The following is a 17,797-nucleotide window of genomic DNA, read 5'->3' on the forward strand; positions in this document are numbered from 1 at the left end:
TTTACTATCTGGGACAGATGGCATTTCAAACAAGCCCCCCTGCCCGGGTCATGAATCTACTATTAGTGGTGGAATTTCCACCCACGAAGTCTCACCCGTGCTGTCCTGGAGATGCTCTTACTCTCTTGCCGTTGTGGCCTCCCTTGGACACAGGCTGCCTGCCCTCCCACATGCCCACTCCTAGCTTCCCTGCAAAGCCGGGGAAGGAGCCAAGAGAGCGGCCCCAGCCCAGGAAACCATCTGCCTCCTTCCATCCGGATCAGAGTCTCTGCGTCTTGAAAGGACCTCCGTGGGGGACCCCACCAGGAAGAGCCGGCTCCAGAAGGGGCAGAGCAAGCTGGCCACTGGCACGCTGCAGACAGCAGCCAGCAGCTCCCTCGGTCCAAGGGCCAGCTGCCCGAGGAGGCCTTTAATCCCTCTAATGCAGCCAAGCTTTTCATTCCACAGTAACAGAAAAGGCCCCCGGGAGATGAAACACAAGACGGCAGCCAGCACGGAGGTATAAACGAGGGATATTGATTCCTGCCCTGAGGGTAAACCTTGTTCGTTGTGGGGAAGGTGGGGGGGTCCAAGACCTTGGGCCCTGGGGGGTGGGTGTCAGTGCTCTCGCTACCTGAACTGCTCCCCCTTTCGAAACCTGCTTGCATGGTAAGGCCAAGACCCCAGAAAACACCGGCATCTACATGCCTTAAAAAGAAACCTGTGCTATCAAGAAACCTGTGAAAATCAAGCCCAAATGTAGCTCTAAAAGGTAAGTTTAGAGATTCTGGCCCGGGTTGCCCCAAGCAGTGCCCCCTTCATGCATCAGCAAGGCTGCTTTGCAAAGTCTCACAGCAAAGAAAAGGGTACTTTCTCCCCAAAACGAGCAGCGATACTCAGGAGTTAACTAAGAAAACCTCCCGAGCCTACCACCTTGCTCTGACGAAGAACAGGAATTTCAGGGCCCACCTTCCCCCCGGGGAACTTAAAGGAAGGTAGGAGTTTTAGGGGATTTCCAGTAAAGTGCCTGGAAGTCTTATTCTCTTGGGTTCTCAAGATGCCAAACAAGAGTCCTTCACTGTTCCATGACCTCCAGCCTGTTAAGGGGCAGCTGTGGAACATGAGGAACTCACTAATCTTCTGCGGGCAGGGTGTCCGGCTCAGGAAACAAAGATACTGCAGCCAAACGCACCTGGGCCACCCCGTGGGGAGCCGAGGGGGCAAGGGGCCTCTGGCCCTGCCTCCTCCAGGCCTTCACCTGGGCACTGGGCTTCCTCCATCTCACTCCACCTGGCCGTCCTCTTTTCCATCTACCAGCCTCCCCATTCTTACCAGTTTCTTGTGAGCAGCACTGTCTTCTCACAGAGGAAGGGGAGGCTATCGGCAAAAATGAAGAGCTGCTCCAGCTGGGGATTTTGGGTGACCAGAGTCTTTGTTTCTGCCCTGATTTTTGACATGAAGAGATGCTCGTGTCCTCATTATTATTAGTCACCTGCATGCATGTACCTTTGTTACCTGGGTCTACAGAGCCACACGAAGGACCTGTACCTCTTCCATGGTTTTGGCCCCCGTACTTCAGTCCCAGGCCCAAGGCCACATGGACTCCCAGGCAGGGCTGCCAGGCGGAGGCAGCTGTTGCTGCTCAGAACCAATCAATGGCCCACAACCTAAGCCCACCGGGCAGTGCAGGACTCACCCACCTTTTCTGCTATCAGGAAGTCATAGCGAAGGGCCTCTCGGGTGCAGATGGCGCCGAGCAGGAAGACAAAGACTATGTATAGAAACCACCTGCAAAAACCCAAGAGCAGAACAGAGCTACCACCTGACTTCGCTCGGCCTGAGGATTCCCACAGGGACCTGTCCCAAAGGGAGGAGACAGGCCCACCATGAGGCCTCCCCAGATCATCTGGGGACACTTTCAGTACTCTTTCTCCTCTAGTGTATTTCTTATATAGCATATAGGTATATAAACATGTCACTGTTTTGCCTCCTTCTTACATTATGGAGGAAAACACACAGAGGCTGCAGGGATGGGAGTGGCCCACCTGGCCTCGGGGTGGCCCAGATGCAGGCCAGGCTTGACCGGCAGCCCCACACCATCATCCTGATGGAGAAGAACAAGCTGACAATCTTTCAGGCCCTGAAGTCCTGCTGTTCCTTGGCCTCTAGGTGACAGAGAGCCAAGCCAAGTGTGAAAAGGCCAGCAGTGACCTGGCTCTGCCCCCAGGTGCCCTGTGACCTCGAACAAGTCACATGCTCCCTGTGGCTTCATTCCCATCTGGGCAGGGGGAGGAGGGGCCAAAGGCTCCTCTGGTGGCTTCCCAGCTGCGACAAAACCAAGGCAGGGCCCTTTCTTTCCTTTCTTTCACCACACCAGACTCTAACTCACTTTCTCTCTCTCTCTGTCTCTGGGCATCATTTTCTTGGCACAAAATAGACAGGTGCCGTGTGCATGGCTTAGGAGCAACAGTGTACAACAAGTTAAAAGCAAATTCAGCATCGGTGAAATCGACATATTAGCATGTTTTAAACATCACAGTTAAAATAACGCACTTTAACCCTTTTGGGCCCTTGTCATGTCTGGGGTCTCATTACCTTTCACGCCCACCCAGTGAAGGCAGAGGAGCTTCTTCCAGTGGAAGAGAGAGGAGACAGAAGATTCTAGCAAGTCAGAAACAGGCCCAAGGCACCCAGCCTGCTCCCATGGGTGGTGCAGTCTGAACTAAGCCAAGGAAGCCTGCCAGCCCGGGGGCAGTGCAGGGGAGGCACTGGGGGACGAGGAGAGCAAGCCTTTGAGTTCCTACTATGTGCCTTTACACACAGTGTCTCCCCTGCAGTCTATGGGGCACACATTTTCTCATCATCCCATTTTACAGAGGAAAAAAAGGAGGCTCAGAGAGTTAAGCAAATTCCCTGAACTCATGCAGCCAACTAGCAGCAGAGCTGGGACACAAAACCTAGTCTGTCTGATTACAAAACTCTACCTCTTTATAGTCCCTGCAATGATCCTTGAAACTCAATGGTTACAAAAGCCCCAAGTTCAGAAGGGGGTGGGGCAGGAGGCCGAGGAAAAAGGAAAGAAAGGATTCGACCTGCGATCTGCAATCTGCGTTAAGGCGACCCTCCTCCTCACCGCATTCCCAGGCAGGGGGTATGAAAGGGCAATCGTCTGAACCCACCAGACGTGGATTTTCCAGCTGGCTGAGTGTTAAAAGGAGGATTGGAATATAGAATAGATTGGTCACAGTCAGGGCACTCTTAGAACAAAAGGAGCAATCCCTTCTTCTCCCTGGGGTTTTCTCTCCTCTCTCCAGCTGACTGCCACAAGGAGGACTTACGAGATGCCAACAGCTGCGAGGGAGCCCAGGGGGATGCTGGCAGCGGGCTCCCTGAGGTCGCCCCCCATGTTGAAGCCGGCCATGACTCCTGAAAAGACACCCAGATGGAAGAGAGGGGTGAGCGGTGTATTCCATGAACCACCTTGCCCTCCTCGGGGCCCTCTCCTGGAGGAGATTCCAGGGCAAGCCCTCCCATCGGCAGCTCTGCAAACTACACTTCTCAATCTCCCCTGGCAACAGGGGAGGAATCCTTAGGGCGGGCATGAAAGGGACCTTTGTGGGTTGGGTGATGCTGGAGAGGACAGCCCTACCAGCTACAAAAGCACCTATGGCCCAGTGCAAAATAGTGAGAGCCAGGGGCCATCTGGCAGGCCACACAAAGGTCCCGAGGCCACATGCTGAGCTCTGAGCTCTGCCATCCTGCCGGGCAACGCCCAAGAGACGCTCAGACTTAGCAAAGTGCCCGTCACCACCTGCTCAGCAGAGTTCCTCTCCTCTGCTGCCTGCAGACTACACTGGGGCTCAGGGGTCCTGGGGGTACATCCCACCCAATATTCAGAGCCAGTGGCCACATTCAAAGCTCCTGAGCTGCCAAAGAACTCTAACAAACTGCAAAGAACCATCCCAATGCCACCAGCACTGAGTGCCAAGTTCCTCTTCATCATCAACTCCATTCTCCATGAATGCTCATTAAAGCAGCTAGTCATGACAGGGAGGGAGAGCACAGTGTGAGATGGTGAGGACATCACCTCCACACACACACACACACACACACACACACACACACACACACACACACACACACACACACACACACACACATATACACACACACACGAAACCAATAAGACAACGTGTTCCGAACATCAAATGCAGGTCCAGCCCACATGTGCTCTACAAGCCTCACAGCGGGGCGGTGCATCTCAACGTGGCCTTGAAGAAAGACGTACGTGGGCTTAGGGAGAAGAATGGGTCTAACCCCATCATTACGGATTTATGAACACTTTGCACCCAACAGGGCCTGTGCTAAATGCTTTTCGGGCATTTTTTATCTTGTTTAATCTTTGCAACTATCACACGAGAAAAGCAGAATTATTTCCCCTATTTTACAGAAAAGGAAACTAGTGCTAAATGAGGTTAATTAAAATAGCCTAAGGTCACACATTCAGTAAGTGGTCAAGGCCACTGCTGGCCTCTTCACACTTGGCTTGGCTCTCTGCCACCTAGGGGCCAACCCAAAGTCAACCCTGGGCTCTGCTATAATGTTTGAGGTGACTCAAGTGAAGGAGAGTGAAGTGAAAGATGGGGCCAGAGAGTTATAGTGGACCTCTTTCACAGAGTAGCCTGAGTGTTGGACCAAGACAGGGATGTGCCTGGACTTTGACCCAGCAATTCCACTACTAGGGTTGTATCCTAAGTAAACAGTCAACGATATGAGTGAAGATTTATCCAAAAGTGTTTATAAATACTTGTTTATAATAGTGAAAATTACAAACAACCTAATATCTAAAAATAGAGGATTGGCTAAATAAGTGATGATGTATCCCCTATTCTCAGTAAATACCAGGTCTCCAGTATCGTCAGGGATATGCTGTGACATGGAGAGAAACTTCAAAACTATCGTTTCATTTTCAGAGGCATAGTTGAAAGCAGTACATGTGCTCTGATCCCATTGTTGTAAAAGAAAAAAACAGATGAAATAGATGTGAAGAGAAAGGAAAAAGTTTTCAAAATGTTAACAATGTTATTTCCGGGTGATAGAAAAACAGATCCTTTTTTATTTTATTGCTTATCTTGACTTTCTCAATTTTCTATAGTGATCACTTTGAAATGAGGGAAAAATCATTTTTAAAGGTCTTTTTGTTTAAAATGGCATATTAGGCATATTTTCTTTCTTCTCCTACCCCTCCCTCCTAGATCCTATTAAAAAGGTAGTAAAGGGGAAAAATGGATACATGCCTAAAAGCAAAGAGGATTGGGAGGGGGAGCCTTAAGTAGATGAAAGGTTTCCACAGATGTCTGGGACACAGAAAATGGGGGGAATGATATGGAGTAAAAGGGAAGGAAAAGAAAGGCTTGGAATACTTCTCTAGAGGATCTAATTAAGTTGCCTGAGGAAAACCAGGCTGCTAGTGTGGATGTTCACACCCCAAACGAAGCCCTCAAGAGCCAGCCACACTCACAAACGTACTGCAGTCAGCTCTCCCATGAAGGAAGAACCCCATCAGGGAGCCCCACCCCCACACACTGCAGCAGGGAACCCACGCCAGCGACCAAAGATTGCCAAGTGTATAATGAAAACCAGCAACAAATACATAAATACATGTATGATAAAAATAGAGCCACCTGGGCTGCAAGAAATATATAATCAAGACACAAAGAGAATTTTGAAGAAAACACTAATTAGTAACTCCAGACACATCCAAGAAGAATATTCTACCTATAAAGCAAGATGCTAAGAAAAACAAAAAATAACCTAAGGACAACTTTTGGAAATTAAAAACATGATCACTAAAATTTAACACACAGTGGAAGATCTAAAAGATAAAGTTAAGGAAATGTCCCAGAATGTAAACAGAAAGATGAAAGGGTAGAAATTTTGAGCAAAGAGTAGGAGAAATAGAGAAGAAATCTGGGAGGGGAGTTACAATATCCAAGTAACAGAAGATTCAAAAACAGAGAACAGAGAAAACAAAACAACCAGACAAATAATAGAAATAAATATCTCCAAACTGAGGAAGATACAAGTCTTCAGGTAGATTGAAATGTCCCATAAAGTAGACAGCACAAAGAACAACAACAAAAAAGTCTATATCTAAATGCATCACTTGCACAATTTCAGGAGAAACCCTATTATTTTCAAAGATAAAAACTGAACACTTACAAAGGAACAGAAATTTGACTAGCATCAGACTTCTCATCAGCAACAGTGAATGTTAGAAAACAATGGAGCACTGATTTTTAAATTCCAAGGAAAAACTCTTTTGAAACTAGAGTTTTAGCCAGATTACCAATTAAGTGAAAGTAAAGTTAAGCAAACAAGGGCTCAGAAAATTTACCTCCCATATATCGTTTCTGAGGAAGCTACCAAAGCATGTACTCCAGCAAAAGGAGGATGTAAACCATGAAGGAGGAAAATATGAGATTCAGAAAATAGTGGTGATAACTCAGGAAATGAATAAAATCCCAGAATAACAGTTGTACAGCAGAGAAACCCACAGGGATTAAAGCAGAAGCATGGGGGTCCCAAGAGGGATGCCTCTTGATAGGAATTAGATTCAACACAATGGACAGTATGAGTAACAAACTGAATGATTTTAAGGATATGCTGACTGCACACTTTGTCAACAAGAAAAAAAAAGTTTATTGAAATTCTAGGAAAAGTGAACAAGAAAGTCAAGGTCTAAATACAAAGCAAACTAAAATATGACATGATTTTAAACAACTAATGAACTTTAAAAAAAATTAACCCTTTGGCCACAATATTAGGAACATTCTCCCTTAACTGACACAAGGACCGCATCAGAATTGCAGCAAAAGAAATAAGAATTCTAGCCCACCTCTTGGCTCTTCAGTGAACAGCAGCTACATAATCATAGTCATAATAGTGTACATGTTTATTGTTTTTCACCTTCTAAAGTTACAGTAAGGCTACAGCTAACGGCTACTGGGAAATGAAATGAGGGAAGAGAAATAGACGGAAGAGAAAAGGCACTGTAGGGTGGGAAATAAAATATAAGGCCCAAGATCCTCACTCAGGACTGGCTTGAATGCTAACAAGATTTAATTAGTTTAGTAAGAAAACCTGAAAGGTGAGTTAACCATTAAGACTGGCAAATATTTACATACCAGTTGCAATACATTTTAAGTTAATGCTGTACTTATTCTGTATCTTGTCACCATAAAAGGCAGTTTCTAAGCATTTGCTAAGAAAATCACAGAAATTTCCAAGAATATTGAGCACTTTGTCTTTGAAGTTCCAAAGACTGTTGACTTGAACCTTAAGACTAAAAATCTAATACAGTGTGTGTGTGAGTGAAACTGTTCACTTCAAGTTGTAAACTACAGCTTTCATGAGATTGTGCCTGCTCACCTGCTCATGATCAACTTGTTATGGCTTCCCTGATACTGCTCTAAAACGGAAGGATAAAAGGATCATTCAGTTTTCCTTAAAATCAGGGATTCCCTTAAGATAACTAAAGCATTCTTTGTTACATTTAAAATACATATGACTCTAATACATTATTCTTAAAACATTTCCCACACCAGCAATAAGGAGTAAAGAGATGTAGCCTAGAAATGATAAAACAGAGATTGAAGTGTATTATTTAAAGTTATAAAGGCAACTAAAAATAAAAATATAACTATAAAACTTTGGGAAGTGGATAGAGGAATACGTAAGTAAGCTAGATCTGCTATACTTCTTAGCATGGAGTCAACAGATTAATCGAGTTATGGGTATAGGCATATTGTTTGGTGATACAGTTAGCTCCCAAAGTATTAAAAATGATTAAAAGTGGTTGCCCCTATGGAGGGGTCCTTTGGGTGGTGAGGGGTGGGATCAGAGACTATTGCTTTGTATTACAAGCACCTCTACACTTTTATTTTTATAATGGGCAGGTCTTATTTGGATCAGAAGAGGAATGCCAAGGACCTGCTTACTCTGACCAGAGCTCCTGGGACCACATCTGTCATGGAGGCTCTGTTCAAGGGCCAGGGTCACACTACTTGCTACCAGAATGATCTGATACCAAGGGCATCCCTGGCCAGATCTCCACATTTACCTGATTCCCAGGGCCCGCTAACTTCATCCACTAATACCACCCCTTTTGTCCCAAATTCTGACCCTCTGCCAAGGTTCCACCTGTCACCAGGTTTACTGTCTCACCTGCCTGGCCACACTGCTTCCCACCATCTACAATGACCTCATCCTGCCCCAAGCCCCTGGCAATTTTATGCCCTTTCATTCGGCTTTGTGAGATTACACACTGCTCTTTATTCTTCGCCATTTCAGTACCTCCTATAGTTTGTCATGCCATTTTGTACTCCTTCCTTCAGATCATTTACAAAAGTTAAGAAATGAGGACCCATGAGAACTCCATTGCTATATATGCTTCTGTCTAGGAAAGTGATTGATTAATCCTAATTGCTTCCTGCTTCCAAACAGGTTCTGTATTCATAACAAACAAATGCCCTTTTCTTCTCCCCCACAATCCCTGACACAGCTGATGACCCAGCCTTTGACGAGACGTCCTACTAGCTGGCCTGGTGTCGGGTACGCGGGGATCCTGGTCAGTGGGAACAGAAACAGCTGACACTGACACAGGCCACCCTCAGGGATGGGCCAGATGCAGACAGCCAGGAAGTGGCTGGACAGCCAGGAAGTAGATAAAACAGAGAAGCCAAAAACTAGGTAGTCAGTACTGTGGACACACAGGGCCAGAGACAAGGAGATGGCAGCAACAGGCACCAGATAGAAAGCCTCGGGGTCACTCCCACCGGGGTAGTGGGGGTGTCCTGGGCACACCCGCTACATCAGTTTGCACCCTGTGGCTGTTGCTCCCAGAACTTGTCCCTTGTGGGACTACACAATTCCTGAGCAGATCATCTCTAGTTCTGGTGGATTATAAACATCTTGCTTGCCAGTAAGATCTAGAAAAATTATTTTGATTTTATACTTTTTACCTATGCTTGTCAAGTGTTATAGAGATTCTCTGGTTTGCTTTCTTTCTGCTTCTGGTACAATTTTAAAATAATATCATTAATGTTATAACTAGACTTAGGGTCAGTGTAGCAGAACAGACACTATTTCTCAGAATATTAGTGTCCAGATATTTATAAATATTGCATTTAAAAAAGGGTTCCACAGAGAAAAAAAAAGTTGGAAAAACCTTGATTAAACAGTATTAGAGAGATTCTGGACTTCCTGGGACAGGTAATATGCTAATTTTCATTGTCTATCTCTAAGAAAAGAAATGTGTAGCACACAGTATTTCCCAAAATTTCTTTGACAATTAAACACTTGTTTTTGTTTTTGCTTTGTTTTGGTGGGAGGAGGTAATTAGGTCTATTTATTTAATTGTTTATTTAATGGCTATACCAGGGATTGAACCCAGGACCTCATGCATGCTGAGCATGCATTCTAATACTTGAGCTATACCCTCCCCCTGAACATTTTTTTAATGAAACATTTTATTCATTATTAGTGTTCCATGGAGCACATTTTATGAAGCACCAAGTGTGCATTTTGTAATTCCTATTTGATCTTTATACTTCTCTTTTTAGGCTTCCTAAAATTCTTTAAAATGGCTAATTAGAATAAATGATTCTTAAGCTGGAAGGGGTCCTAGAGATCCTCGACTCCAATCTTTTATTTTTACAGATGAGGAAACTGAGGCCCAAAGAGAGGATGAGATTTTGCTCACGTTTTCAAGCTAGTTGCTGGCGGAACCAGCACTCATCTTCACGCTTCCTGATCTCAAGTCAGAGTTATTTCCACCATGTCATATAGTCTCTCCATTTCTTTCTGACACCCATGGGTGTTCTTTTGGATTTTCCTTTTTAAAACGGAATAACTGCATGATTAATTTGGGGTTACCTCCCCCACAAGAGTGCGGAACTTATCACAAGCACAACGTATAATCAGTACTACACATTGGTTTACCCACAGGTATTTCCATCACCTGTTCCAAATCACTAGTCTGTGCCTGGTCCCGGGCATTTCCCCTCCTCTTTGGTCTTGAGCTGGCAGTTCCAGGAAGCGGTAAACTGCTCTACCCCAAACCACGTTCTCTCCCTGTATCAGGATGATGATGTGGGCCACGCCTTGTTACCATGTGACTTAGGCAACAGCTTTCTTCATACGGTAAAGCCTTCTGACTTGGTCTTCACCCTAGCCCTAAGGCCTTTTCGCGTCTCTTCACTGTCTAAGCTTTACCACGTAAGGGTGATGGTGTCGGCTGTGACTTTACCGGCGTGGGCTGCTGAGGCTAAACCTCCAGTGCCATCCAGGCCTTCCTGAGCATTGGCATTAGGCTCACGGTTTGGTTGGGTGGCACCAGGTGAACTGGGGGCGTGGGCTTGGTGCCCTGGCTCAAACGTCTGGCCTGACAACACATACGGATGTCCAGGAGAGAAACTGACCTCATGAGCATCCCTAAAATCAACTCTTGATTAAAATAGCCAGTACAAATGTCAGTTAACCACTTACGGACATCTGCAAGACAGTGGTCCTCTTTCTCTCCTCCCCACCTCCTCCACCCACCATGGCGCACACAGAGCAAAGCCTTCACCTCTTGCCTGTTATCACAGCCCCACTTCCCGTCCTATTTTCTTTTTTGATCCTGAAAATGAGAATTTGTAAGGGAAAGCAAAAGCCTAATAGTTTTTCTAAGTTTTCTGTTTTCTGTTAGTTGTTCCTTAAACGACTACTTGCTTTTTCTTAAGGAACTTCTAAGCTTCCTCCTGGGAGCTTTTCCATCCAGGGCCTTAGAAACCTTCAACTTTCTCTTTCCATTTATAGTGTGGTTGTTTCTCTGCTGCCCATTTTCTTTCTTTTTTAAAGTTCATAAATGTATTATTTTTCTTTTTCAGTGAGATAGCACATCCATGCGCTAAAGGACTTAACTTTATCTGCCACCATCTGTTGCTGTTTGGAGGCAGTCGCTCTGCGCCTTGGTCTCCTCATCTGCAAATGGGGATAAGATTATTTACCTTGCAGCACTGTTGTCAAGTTAGGATGAACATTTATTGGGAGCCTAGCACAGCACTCTGGCTGCCTCTCCTTATCTTCTGCCTGATTTCCAAAGCCACACCCTTTTTCCACACCTGGCTGGCTGATTTCCTTATTTAGCTGTTCCTGTAGGAATCTTTCATCCCCTCTTCACTCTATTCTTGGAGGCAGAACTCGTCTCCCACCCTCTTGAAGCCTTAGAGATGCTGCTGAGACAGGTGGTGTCGAATAATGGGACATTCAAACGCTGGCCTCTGGGGCAGGGGCAGCTCGGCACAAACGTGTGTCTTCCCTACCAGCGTCCTCTCCAAAGCACGTGGGAAGCAATAGGGTTCACCACTTTCTGTCGGGGTGACCTTGGGGAAATCATTTCTCTGTGTCTGTGTATCCTCACCTGTAAAATGGATTAATAATACAGCCCACAGAAGAAGCTAGATTCCATGGGGCCTGGAACTTTTAAAAAGGGGGTACAAAATTACAAAAGTGAAGTTGGGACCAGGGTTTTAGAAGGAGGTCATGCAAGTGAAGGACCCTGAAGACCAGGCTGCGCTAGCGTCATGGTAAATCTGCATCTGATAGAAGCAGTGGGGCCGCGCTGAGGTTTAAATGAAAGACTGCTGTAAAGTGCTCAGCACAGTGCCCAGTGTCATAGGCTCTTGTAGTGATAATGATTCTTATAGAGATTATAATAATTTTGATACAATTATGAATTAATTCTATAAGTGAAATTATAAAAATAAACATATAATCACTATAAAGATTCCTTCTTCTCTCCTGTTCCTGCTCATAAGTCCATCAGAAGGCAGTGGGGTGGGCCCCATCTTCAGGTTGTCCTTACTTGGGGCTCTCTGTCCCTTAAGCCAGGACCCCGTTCTGACCCAGCAGGTCCTTGTTATCTTACACACAAGACACACAACTTCAGAGGAGACCTAGGGGATATCTTGGGAAAAGAGGAACGCAGGACACAGGCTGGAGGCAGGGCCAGCGCTGTTGCCCAGAGCTGAGGGTCCTGGAGACGGCCAGCCAATCCAGAGGGGCCCAGCAGATTCCAGAGCTTCTCAGGGTGTGTGTGTGTGTGTGATGGGCGGGGGGTGGAATCAGGCCCAGGGAGGTCAAAGGTTGTCACAGAAATAGCAGGGCTCTTGACCACAAAGGTACTGTGGACATTCTGGTAAAGGCTGCTGGTTTCCCTGCTACATTTTTATGCTGGGTGTGGTCAACCACAAGAGGCCCTTTCCCTTCCAGTAAGAGTTTGAGATTTGAAGACAAGGGTTACATGACTTCACACTATGGTATTATTCCCAGTGAATTTCCATTTCCTAGTTCCTCCGTGTATTGTGGTCCCGGATCCCTGGATTGTGTGTGTGTGTGTGTGTGAGAGAGAGAGAGAGAGAGAGGGAGGGAGGGAGAGAGAGAGAGAGAGAGAGAGAGAGAGGGAGAGAGAGAGAGAGAGAGAACCCTATAGGGAGACACATTTGTTGTTCAGGGAAAGTTTGGTGTTGTAGCTTGGAGAAGGAATGTGCTTTCAGAAATAAAGCAAGTGCAGAGTCTACTCCAAGGCCCCAGCCCCTCCCTGCAGCCACTACCACAGGGTGTGGTGAAGCCCAGCAAGAAGGATGGGGCAGGAGACCTTGCTTCATAAATCCAGAGGAGCCATCGAAACCTAGACTTCAGCTGCTCTTCCCAGGAAGCCTCCTGCCCTTAGGATAAAATCTCTAAAGTAACCTAAATAACATGTCACTGGCCAAAGATGAGGATGCTGGGTGTGGGGGGCTGGAAGTGTTTGTTCTTCCAAAGTCCTCTCCCCTCTCTACAGCCTGGAGGTTCTCTGGTTCCAGAAGAGGATGGCGTTGCAGGAAGCCCCAGCCATGACTCACTCAGAGCTAATCCCTGGCAAAGCCATCACCATGGAAACTGCCAATCATCCATGCTTTTCATAGCTTAAGGGAACATCTGCCAGGGGAAAGCCAAGTGATACAAACTGCTCGTCTTGCCTACTGTGTTTACACTGGGGCCCCCTGGAAAACAGAGAGAACTGGCGGGGCAAGCCTCCACAGCAGGATGGTGGCCCACCCCGGGCCACCAGTCAGCTGGGTGACCTTCAGCAACCCTGCATAAGCAACTCTGCACTCCTCCTTTCCCAGTTGGTCAAATAAAGGATCAGATCAGTGATTCCCAACTTGGTTGGGCCAGTGCGAGGGTAGGGACAGGAAAACACATTCCCCCAGAGGAGCGGGGTACAAGAGGCCTGCGTAGTTTGTTCATATTATGATTTTATATTTGGAATATTATGAAACAATATTTTCACAATTTAAACCACAGAAAATAAAGCTTGACTAATATTCTCAGGTAGCCATCTTTCTGAAAGGATCAAGTCACCCCTCTCTGGTCCAGGGAGGCACATTAGAATTTTCAGGTTTTTAGTAGGATTATCAAAGCAAATGTGGATTAAAAGACAAAAAATTGAGTCTCTGGACTAGCTGATCTCAAGTGTTAGTCCTGCTCAAACTCTGGGCTGCTGAGCGGCATCCTCAAACTTCAGGTTGCTGCTAATTCCTTTCTGGAGGGAGAGGTACCGGAGTGGAGGCTCGCCACCCCGTCCCCCTCTCAGACCAGGCATCCCCTCTCTTCCTATGATGCGGTGCCTGCAAAGGCAAAGGTGAGAAGCCCTGGGGGCAGCCTGGAAGGGTCCTGGCAGGGTCACATGGCTGAGGCAACCTCCTGGGGTGCTGCCCTCCTCGGAGGCCCAGAGCCCTGCCTCAGGCGCAACAGCTAACCTGGCACTTGTACCCACTGGTTCTTGACTTGGCGTCAGGGCTCACTGCCAGTCCCAAGGAAACGAACGCTCACATGGGAAGCTTCCTGAACGCGTGTGCTCCCTTTGTGTGGGGGAGGGGGGAGGAGGATGCGGGTGGGGGTCGGGGGGGTGAGGAGTGGGAGGGGCTAGGAAAATATTTTCAGATGTTAACTTCTAAAAATTTTCCTCTATTTTATTTTCCCCTTTCCTTTTCTGTCCATTCAAGAGGAACTTGACCTTTATTTTATTGCCTCAGAGGAAATAAGTGACAAGGAAGAAACAGAATCTGCCTGCAGTCAGTTTTGGGTTGTTTCTCAAAATCTTGGGCTCTTAGGAAAGTTCAGAGGATGGAGGAAGCAGAAAAGAAGCTGCCAAATGACTAGGGAGAGGATAGGGGTGATGAAACCAATTTGCTACATCGTTTGCAGGGCCCAGTATAAATAAAAATAGAGGATCCCTTGTTCGAAAACTATTAAGAATTTTAGCAACAGCAACACATTAAACCAAGTGTGGGCCCCTCCCGAGCATGCGACCCAAAGCAAATGCATAAATTCATGCCCACAAGGCTGGCCCTCGACAACAGTGTCCCCTGTGTCAGAAAAGAAGACGGCCCCTGGAGCTGGGGCAGGGAGAGAACAGCCCACGGGATCTGGAGCCACAGGGGCCTGGGGCCTACTCCCCGGCAGCTTTAGTGGGGAGCCAGCAAGACCCCAGAAAAGAAGGTCTGAGAAGTACATAGACTCTAAGCACAGGGTTCCCAGGCTCAGCAGATTTCTGGTCCCTAAAAGTGGCTCAGATACGGCAGAGAGCACGAGCCTGAAGGGATCTGCAGACAGGACGACGGGAGGGCCCAACTCTGTACACAGGTGATGAGTGGCCGGAGCCCCCTCACACGCCCTGCTACTTGCTAAGACCCTAGGACACTGGAACAGAATGGCAGGGCAGGGCGGAGGCATGACGAACAACCGACATAAGTTTTTAGTCATCCTGGCAGAATGAAGGCTGAGAGTCAGAGACTGACTCCCTTTCCACTTCATTAAAATGAGAGAAATGCACTATTTTTGGCACACCCAGACTTGCAGAACAGGGTTCTACCTGCCACTGCCGAGGCTCCAGCCCCATTCCCGTGAGCAAGCCTCTAGGGGTCAGGTCAGCCACTGCAGTTATCCTGGGAGATGAAGCGCGGAGCAGAGCGGCCACGTGGCAGAGATGGAGAGAAGCAGGAGGTAAAGGAAATAAATTTAGGGGGTGAGGGTGCTGGTGAGAAAGCGGAGGGTGTCATGAGCCACTCCCATTACTGGCATGAGCAGCTGGGGGACAGAGGTGCCATTTCCTGCAATTAGCAGAGAAGAAGAATCAGTTGTGTGTGGGGGTGGTGGGTAGGTGGGATGGGTTGGGTTCTGGACAAATTGGGTCTGAGATGCCCAAGAAAAGATGTCATGGAGGTACATGACTATATGACAGGAAGCTTAGAGAAGTCTGGGCTAAAAGCATACATTTGGGAGTCGTCAGCTTTGCAGGTGGCCACTGAAAAATGGGCGTGGATGAAATGCCAAAGGAAATGGTTGAGAAAGAAGAGAGGGGGGCCTACCCCAGCCTGAAGAACTCCAACATTTGATGGGCAGGCAGAAGAAAATGCACCTTGAAAAGCAAGTCAGAGAGGCCATAGAGGGGTGAGGAGGGTGTTGTGCCCTAGAAAGCATGAGAAAGGGAGAAAATGGAACCTGGCCGAGAGGTCAAACACACAGAAATTTTAAATGCCTGCTAAATTGAGTAAGGTGGAAGTCACGGGTGACTTTGGAAAGAACCCGTTTCATTGGAGAGACACACTTAGAATTCCAAAGGAGAGAGTGGGCATGCGGTGTGGGAGGCAGGGAAATAGAGTTGGGAGCGCAAAGACTGGGAAGCAGCTGCGGAGAGGAGAGAAATAGGCTGTTGTTGGAGAAGTGGGAGCCTGGAAAGTCGTTAAAGGTGATTAAAGTTGTTAAATTTCTTTTTCATTTTAACAGTTTTACTGAGGTATGACCGCATATGTTTAAAGTGTAATGATCTGAAAAGTTTGACATGAACACACCTGGGAGACCATCATCACAGTCAGGAACACATTTTTTCATCCCCCCAAATTTCCTTGCCCCTCCGTCCTGCTCCCCTCACCCGTACACACAGGCCTTCACTGATCTGTTCTCTATCAGTGTAGTTTTCATTTTCTAGAATTTTTATATAAATGGATTTTTATATAATGTCCTCTTTTCAAAAAGATACTCTTTCTGGTGTGACTTCTTTCACACAGCATAACTACTTTGAGAGTCACTATATCGGCACATGTCATCAACAGCTCGTGTTTTCTAACTGCTGAGTAGTTTTACATTGTATGGTATTGGTACCATAATTTATCTCTCCATTCACCTGTTCATGAACATTTGAGTTGTTTCTGGTTTGGAACTCTTACAGATTAAGTTGATTTGAACTTTCATGTACAAGTCTTTATAGGGACACATGCTTTTGTTTCTTGGTGGTAGATAATTAGGAGTGGAATGGCTGGGTGTATGTTCGATTTTTAAGAAACCATCAAACTGTCTTCCAAAATGGTTGTACCATTTTATGTTCCCCTCATTAATGCATGTGAGTTCCAGTTTCTCTGCATCCTTGCCAACATTTGATATGGACAGTTTTCAAATTTTTCAATATTCTAGTAACTTCTCCTCTCTATTAAGGAAGGCAGGATAAGGAGACAAAATCAGCCGCATTCCAGGGCACTGACACTGTCTTGATCAAGGATGAAATGTTTTTCGGAGTCTGTGCCCTGGGCACAAGTCCTGTCCCTCCAAATGGTTATTTCCTGCAGAGCATCTAGTCAAAATGTTAGCTGACTGCCTTCCAGGCCGGGGCCCCAAGCATGAGACAAGACTTCTACATGGACCTCAGCTGGGAAGGCTCCTCTCCAGCCACCGTAGAGTGGGAAATGGGGAAGGCAGGTGGAGGAGAGTCAGTCATGGTCTATGGGATCCTGGCTTCACCCAAACCCAGTGTGGTAAGAAGACAGTAATATTTCTCTGCCTCCTAGGAAAAGACACATGGGTTGGGGTAAGAGAAAAGGAATTTCTAGACCAAATCTGCACTCTTTCCAGGGTGGGAAGGGCAGCTTGTCCTGTCGAGGGATCCAATCTGTTCAGCCCCAAGAAAAATATGTCCCCTCTACTGACTTGGCCAAGAGGTGTCGATATATAAGTATAAGGGGTAAGGAGGATTAAATCATCTTGGGGCCTTCAGGAATTATGAACAAGTAAACCATCTATTAAAATAGTATGTTTCTAGTTAAAGCTAAGGCCATCCATACTGAGTCTGGGGAAGCAAGTGTTCACACCCCTAACATGAGAGAGAGTGAAAAGGAATGGCAACGCCAATACCTGTAGCTGCCGGGAAGAACACCCCGAAGACAGTGAAAAAGGACTCTCCGGGACTGTACTCTGGCAGACTGTTGTTCTGCAGCAGCTCTGGTGAATAGCCAATAAAACCATGTTCTGAAATAACACAAAGGAAAGCAAAATGAGCCACGTGATAAGACACAGTACAGGCTTCCCTGGACTACAAGTCCTATCTTATGTAACTTGAAATAGTAAAAGGTAGGTATGACTGTGTGTGTGTGAGCCTGGTGGAGGGAGGGGAGAGAGAACACAGGTGACAGAACCATATCCCTTCCCACTTCCGGGGCTTGACTTTTGTGTATCTATCTATCTATTTGTTTAATGGAGATACTGGGGATTGAACCCAGGACCTCATGCATGCTAAGTGTGCAATATACCACTGATCTATACCCTCCCTCCTCCAACTTTCGTTTGTCTGTATCTACAGCTATAGGTAAATAAAATGACATAAAGGAGAACAGTAGTTACCTCTGGGAAGGGGAGCATTTTCATTTTTTGCTCATAGACCAGTATAGCTGAAATCTTT

General features: G+C 46.6%; 1 protein-coding gene across 13 annotated transcripts in view; it reads right to left on the reverse strand.

Moving 5' to 3' along the window:
- Positions 1 to 17,797, reverse strand: part of SLC12A8 (solute carrier family 12 member 8) — a 121,595-nt gene that overhangs the window by 31,555 nt on the left and 72,243 nt on the right. For all 13 annotated transcript variants that reach the window (XR_004320250.1, XM_032480844.1, XM_032480833.1 and 10 more), the window contains 3 exons: positions 17,254 to 17,367; positions 3,318 to 3,405; positions 1,680 to 1,767 (listed from right to left, as the gene is read on the reverse strand). Coding sequence is in view for 12 of the 13 variants with exons in the window: in XM_032480844.1 (XP_032336735.1) it covers positions 1,680 to 1,767; positions 3,318 to 3,405; positions 17,254 to 17,367 (290 nt within the window). In the remaining variant the exon portion in view is untranslated. The remainder of the gene's footprint in view (positions 1 to 1,679; positions 1,768 to 3,317; positions 3,406 to 17,253; positions 17,368 to 17,797) is intronic.

Source organism: Camelus ferus, chromosome 1 (genome assembly GCF_009834535.1).
Source record: "Camelus ferus isolate YT-003-E chromosome 1, BCGSAC_Cfer_1.0, whole genome shotgun sequence".
Classification (NCBI taxonomy): domain Eukaryota; kingdom Metazoa; phylum Chordata; class Mammalia; order Artiodactyla; family Camelidae; genus Camelus; species Camelus ferus.